Genomic DNA, 6,718 nt, shown 5'->3' on the forward strand with positions numbered 1-6,718 from the left:
GCCCCCTCTTCCAGACTCCAGCAGCTTCTCAAAAGTCAGCGACCCAGATTAAAAAAAAAAATGATTTAATTGCATATTACTAAGTGAAAAAAGCCAGTCTGAAAAGGCCGCATCTGTATGATTCCAGCTATGCAGCACGCTTAAAGAGGCCCAACTAGGGAGACAGTACATCCGTGGGAGACAGTACATACATGGTTGCCTAGGGTTAGGGAGGGAGTGAATAGGCCAGAGGACCTGGGGGCCAGTGAAACTGCTCTGGATGATATTGTGATGATGGATACATGCCATCACATTTGTCCAAATCCAGAGACTGTATAACACCAAGAGTGAACACTCAGGTAAACTACAGACTTTGGATGATAATGATGTGTCAGTGTATGTTTACCGATCACAGCAAATGTCATCTGGTGGCGGACGCAGATAATGGTTGGGGCTCTGTGTGAGAGAGGGGGGCAAGAAGGTATAACGGGAAACCCTTTCTCCTTAATTTTGCTGTGAACCCAAAATTGCTTTAAAAAGAAAGTCTGAAAAAGAAAAAGATCAAAATAATACAATGAAAATTTTTTTTATCGATGTCACATAAAATTAACCATGTTAAAGTGAACAAATTCAGTGGCATTTAGTATTTCACACTGTTTTTCCAAAATGTTTCCAAAATAAAGCCCCATACCCATCTGTCAGTTTCTCCCCATTTTTCCTTCCCTGCAGCCCCTGGTGACCACCAATCTACCTTATGTCTCGGTGGCTCATCTCCTCTGAGCAAGTCAAATTTCTACTGTGACCTGTTCTAATTTTTTAATTTAAATTCGCATTCATTTAAAATACCTCTCCCATCTAAGAGTATATCTGAGGCTTGGAGTTATTCAGCTGACTGTCCCTTTGCAATTTCTGTTTTACATTTTAAAATCCGGGGAAGAGATACATCTGTATTGAGATGCAGGAAAAATGTGAGGCTCCATTAACATGATTTGTGGCTTTCTAAGTCATTCTGGAAGCTTCAAAAAATGTCCAGCCCCAAACATCAAACATTGTTCCTATAATGAGTGAGGAGTGATTCACTGGCTGTCCAAGGCTGGGCCCCTGTGAGGATTTCTTTCGGGGTGGGAAAGGGCCGGCCTTGGGACTTTTCCCCTTAGATTCCAACCCAAACTTAAGTTGATTTTTACTAAGGAAATGTCATGGGTATCACTTGCCAGAATAGACAGCTAAGCCTTGTGTCAACACCCACCCCAAGCCAGTGAAAGTGAAACATATATATACACACACCCTACTGTGAGCATTTCCTACTAAGCCAGAAATGGACAGCCTGGAAAAATATTCCAGGTCACTCAGAGCATGCAGAACCACATAGCAGGAATCTTTCACACCCATCTGAACACCTCTTGAGTCAGCATCTTCAAGGATAGAGAACCCGAAGTTTTATTAACCCTGGGAGTGCTGATGAAGTTGAGATCTCTTGGGAATGCAGGCCCCGACACCTACATCTGGGACCCACTTCCATCTGTCTCTGATCTCAGAAGTCTCAGACCTGCAGCCGGCAGAATATGGACAAAGGTCAATATAGGCCGAGTTCCCATGTGTGTCCCCAGAGTTTAGCCACGAGAATCTTTCACGCTGGTCCCTTTATCGGCTTCCTAACAGACCTGCTGCTTCCATTCTTGCCCTACAGGGCACACGGCAGTCAAAGGCAACTTTCTCAAGTGTCAATCAGATAATATCTGTCCCCTGCTCAGGTCTTTCCAAAGACTGCCCATCAAAAGCAGACAAAACTCCAAATTCCTCATTGGAATCTTGAAAGCCCCCCACATCTTCCTCTGACAAATCTCCAACTGTGCTTCCTCCTCCCGCTCTCCCACCTTCTATACCCTGGCCTGGTTCCCACAAGCCCTGGACTATACCTCGCCTCAGGGCCTTTGCACTTGCTGTTTTTTCCCAGAACTCCCTTCCTGCGGGTCTTCCCATACCTGGCTCCTCCTCCACCTTTGGGTCTCAGTCCAAATGTACCTCCTCAGGCCTCCTCTGAGCCCTCCATGATCTAAAGAAGCCCCTGGCCCTGCACCCTTTTCTCTCACATGCCTTTGTGGTTACCACTCTCTTATGTTACTTTGTTCACATATTTGCTTATATGTGTTCACTGTCTTCTCCCTAATTAAAATGTCAACTCCATGAGGGCAGGAACCAGATCTATCTGGTTTTCCTGTGTCCCCTAGAACAGTGTTTGGCACACAAAGGTCCTTGAACATTCTTGCTGATTTAATGGATGAATGAGTTAGCGAAAGAATAAACCAGTGGTTCTCAAAGGGGAGCTGATTTGCACCCCTACTCGGCGATGTCTGGGAACATTTTTGGTTGGCATGACCAGGTGGGCCTGCCACTGGCATCTGGTGGGTAGAGGCCAGGGATGCTGCTAAACATCCTACAATGCACAGGTCAGCTCTTGCAACAAAAAAATGTCCAGCCCCAAACATCGATAGCGTCAACCCTAGATTAATGATTGCGTGAGTTAAATCTCCAGGTCCATGCAGTCAAGCCGCCCGATATTAAACATCAAGGAACCTGACCAACATCCCCTTCCGGTCACCAACTTCCTTGATTATGTGGATCACAGTTCAGCAGAAATCTCTGTTCAGTGTTTTGATTGTTGGGACGGCTTATGCAAACAATTTCATGTTAACAAGAAATGTAAAGGGAAGTTAAGCTGCTATCGATGTAAGGAGTTAATTTCAAAATACGTAATTCTGTGTCCCAATCAAAGAGAACTGAAATTTGTCTAGTTCCCTGATTCTGCAGATTATTTTCTTGGTAATCATGGACCTTACTTAAAATTAAATAGCTCTTGGTGAGACCTGCTTATGTGTCATATTTCTATATTTTTAAAATAGATTTTAGAGTGGGAAGGGGCAGTGTGACTTGTTCCCCAGAGTCACCGGGGACAGGGGGACCCCTGAAGGCAAGGGTTCCTCACTTAACTGAGGCAAACAGAGTTCCTGGAATAACAACAAAGAAAAAGCAAAATTCTTTATCTCTTCAGTATATTGGAGCCTGGTGTGTGTGTGTGTGGGGGGGCACCCTTTGTACCATCACCTGCCCCCTCTCCTTCCTTGCCCCCCTTCCCACCAGCTTTGCTGGGGCCACTGTCAAACACAAATCCAGAGATGTCAGGAATGCTCTGACTTCCTTCAAATGCAAATTTAACTATCCAAACCCAAGCCCCAGATGGAGAGCAAGAGAGAAATCTAAGTCAGGGTTCTCAACCAGGGGCACTTTGGCTCCTGGGGACATTTGGCCATGTCTGGAGTCACAATTGGTAGGGTGGGGGGAGCAGTGATTCTGGTATCTAGTGGGCGGAGACCAGGGATGCTGCTAAAATCCTACACTGCACAAGAAAGCCCCACGACAAAGAATTTTCCAGCCCCAAATATCAACGGTGCTGAGGTTGAGAAAGCCTGCTCTAAATAGTAGGGGCAATTCTGCACTCTCATGGACACAAAGGAAAGTAAAGTGCTCCCCAGAGTAAGCATCGGACGGAAGCCCAAGAAATGCTGTTTCCACAGCGGAGCTTGTCCCCATGAGTGTCCTCTACTAAGCACAGCGCATGATAAGATGCAGAACTCTAGAGCAGAATCTAAGGGTTCAAATCCCCACCCTGCCACCTAACAGCTATGTGACAATGGGCAAGTCACTCAACTCTCTCTTTCCATCAATGTCTTTAACCTTGAAACTGATAAAAATCATGATATCTACTTCATAGGTTTGTAATACAGATTAAACAAATTACTGTAGTTTTTTAGTCCTCTTAACACAACCCTAAGATGGAGCTAATATCATCTTCATTTTACAAAAAAATAGGAGATTCAGAAGGTGCCCTGACTTGTTCAAGGTCATTGTGAGTAAAGGGTCAACCTCAGGCCAGCCTGGGAATGACCTCGGTGGACGGGCCCCTGGGTTGGAGGAACTGTGAGCTGGCAAGCAGGCTGTGGATCTCGAATCATAGAAAAGGTCTGCAGGAAATAGAGGCTGAAGCTCTTGCCCCTAGCAGCCCAACATGGCCCACGTAGGTGACAGAGCACAAGGAACGGTGTGTGGGGCTAGGGGCTGGATCTCCCGATGAGATGAAGGCTACCCTGTATCCTTCTTAAGAGCCAAGTAAGATTCTGATCATGTCTCTGCCCTGCAAAAATCCCAACTCTAGAACTGCACTGTCCAATACGGTAGCCACATGTATCTATTTAAAATTAAAAATCCAAATTTCTGTCCCTTGGTCACGCTAGCCACATATCAAGTGCTCAATGACCAATATGGCTACCATATTGGACAGCACACATACAGTACTCTCCCATCCTCATTGAGCACTCCATTGGGCAATTCCATAAAGGCTGGGGGTGTGTCCTTATAGCTCACACCCCCCCTCCACCAGCCCAGAGTCAGGCATACAGGAGGTGCTCATTAAAAATCGAACTTATGAGTTCAGATGTTCTACATGATCTTTTCCCCAGGATTCCGGTTCTCTTACAGTGTCTTTCCTTAAAGACAATCATGGGTCATTAGGCTGAATAATGGCCCCCCAAAATATCCAGGTCCTAATCTCTGGAACCTGTGAATGTTACTGCATATGGCGAAAGGGACTTTACAGATGTGATTAAAGATCTTGAGATGGGGAGATCATCCCGGGTTATGCCGGTGGGCTCTAAATGCAATCACAAGTAACCCTATAAGAAGGCAGAGGGAGGTTTCATGCAGAGGAAAATAGAGAAGAGAGAGCTCTGAAGATGCTACAAACTCTTGCTGGCCTTGAGGATGGAGGAAGGGGCCCCAAGCCAGCAGCCCCCAGAACCTGGAAATGTCAAGGAACAGATTTTTCCCCTAGAGCCTCCAGAGGGAGTGTGGACCTGCTGACACCTTGGTTTCAGCCCAGTGAAACTGCTTTTGGACTCGTAGCCTCCAGAACCGTGAGAGAATAAATTTTTGTTGTCTTAAGCCAACAAGTGTATGGCAGTTTGTTACAGTGGCCCTAGGAAACGAATACTGTCCTTCCATTCTGGGGTTCATTGGATATGGATCAGAGAATTTTCTTTTTAATGGCATTTAGGTGCCAGGCCCCCACGTCTGCTGGCATGGATGGCTGGAAGGAGAGATCGGACAGAAGCGGGTGAGTGAATGTGGCTGAGCTATGGGTGTTTCTGGATATGGCAGCTGCTTGGGTCATCAGCAATCATGTTTATGGGTTATTCTTCCCACCTTAGTCTTTCTACTTTCGGGGATGCCAAAGGTCTCAGGCACGCAAGCGACTTGACCCAGGACACTGTCTGGCTAGCTACATCTGAAGCAGGGATTAGAATAAAAATTCAAACCTTTGTCCACCTCTCTGGCCTCCTGCTAACCCCTTTCTCCTCTCCTACCACCTTCCAGACTCAGAGGCCTTTCTTTGACTTTCTAACACGTCCTTGGGGCCTTTGCACCTGTTGGTCCTTCCTCAGGGGTATCCCATGACTGGATGCTCCTTGTTCAGGTCTCAAGCTCAAGCTTCACCTCCTCAGAGAGGCCCTCCCTGACTGCACTGAGGCAAGTGGCTTTCTTCAGTTACTTTCTCTTTCATCACCCTGTTGATTTTCTCCCAGCTCTTCTCACACTCGGTAATTACCTTGTTCGCAGCTTTGTTGGACAGTTCATTGTTAGTCTAGTCCCCTCCCACTCACACTGCAAGCTCCAGGAGGGCAGAGACCTTGTCTGATCTGTCCAGGGTGTGTTCCCAGTCCATGCCTGGCACACATTAGGTGCTCAATACATTCTGAATGAATGAATGAATGAATGAATGAATGTGAATGAAGAAGTTTGCAGCTTCGAGGGATGTTTGCCCAAAGCCAGTCCCAACCTACCTGATCTTGGCTTTCCGAAAGGCCAGCTCCTCTTCGTTGCCAAAGTCCAGGGACACATCCTCAGTATCGTCCACCAGGGCCTGAGGGGGCACCGAAGGCGAGTGGCAGGCCGGCCCGCGAAACACAGCCGCACCCCCACCCTCTCTGCAGGCGTGGCCCCACCCCTGCGGCTGTGACTCGAGTGCCTTTTCCACACTCCAGCCCATCGGCGGTCCAGCCCAGGCCCAGGCCCCGGGCTCCCGCATCTCGTCTTCCCGTTTCTCCCAGCGCTCCCGCAGGCTCCTCCCGTCCCTGCCGCCATCCTTCCACGCCTAGCAAACCTCCCCTCCACCACACACCCCACCCCCTCCCAGCCTTACCTGCTTCATCCTCCCCAGAGTCCGCCTGGAGCCCAGACCTCAAACTCCAGCTCCGCCTCTCGCCACTGAAGGGCTAGGATGCCTGGTGGGCCCCGGCGGCGGCGGACGCGGTGGGGTCGAGGTGGGGTCGGAGCCTGCGCCCCGCTGTGCCGCCTGAGAGCAGGTCGCCGGTGGGGGCGGGGCGCGCGGGGCCCAGAGCGCAGTCGCGGGCTGGGGAGGGGGACTCCGCGGCCCTGGCGGAGGCGGGGCTCGCAGGGTCCCTGGGCCCAGGGGCTCACTGGAGACCGCGCCTAAAAGAGAAAAGAGTAGATGCTCAGAGAGGAAGGATCAAGGGTATAGACAGAACAGCGGCAGGGAGGGCGCGATCGGGCTCAGAAGCGGACTCGGGGACCGTGAACCCTGATCCCGAGAGGAACAGAGGGAGCGGGTCAGTGAATGAGGTGGATGTTCATAAATATTGGGTGCGAATGAGTGAATGAATGA

At 48.9% G+C, this 6,718-nt stretch overlaps 1 protein-coding gene across 1 annotated transcript in view; it reads right to left on the reverse strand.

Annotated features, from left to right (window-relative positions):
- TVP23A (trans-golgi network vesicle protein 23 homolog A) overlaps positions 1-6,244 on the reverse strand; it is a 22,992-nt gene extending 16,748 nt beyond the window's left edge. Inside the window, exons 1-2 of the mRNA XM_015588613.2 lie at positions 6,236-6,244; positions 5,877-5,956 (exon numbers count right to left, since the gene is read on the reverse strand). Of these exons, the coding sequence (XP_015444099.1) occupies positions 5,877-5,956; positions 6,236-6,244 (89 nt within the window). The remainder of the gene's footprint in view (positions 1-5,876; positions 5,957-6,235) is intronic.
- Between the last annotated feature and the right edge of the window lie 474 nt (positions 6,245-6,718).

This window comes from Pteropus alecto, unplaced genomic scaffold, assembly GCF_000325575.1.
Source record: "Pteropus alecto unplaced genomic scaffold, ASM32557v1 scaffold34, whole genome shotgun sequence".
NCBI classification, from domain to species: domain Eukaryota; kingdom Metazoa; phylum Chordata; class Mammalia; order Chiroptera; family Pteropodidae; genus Pteropus; species Pteropus alecto.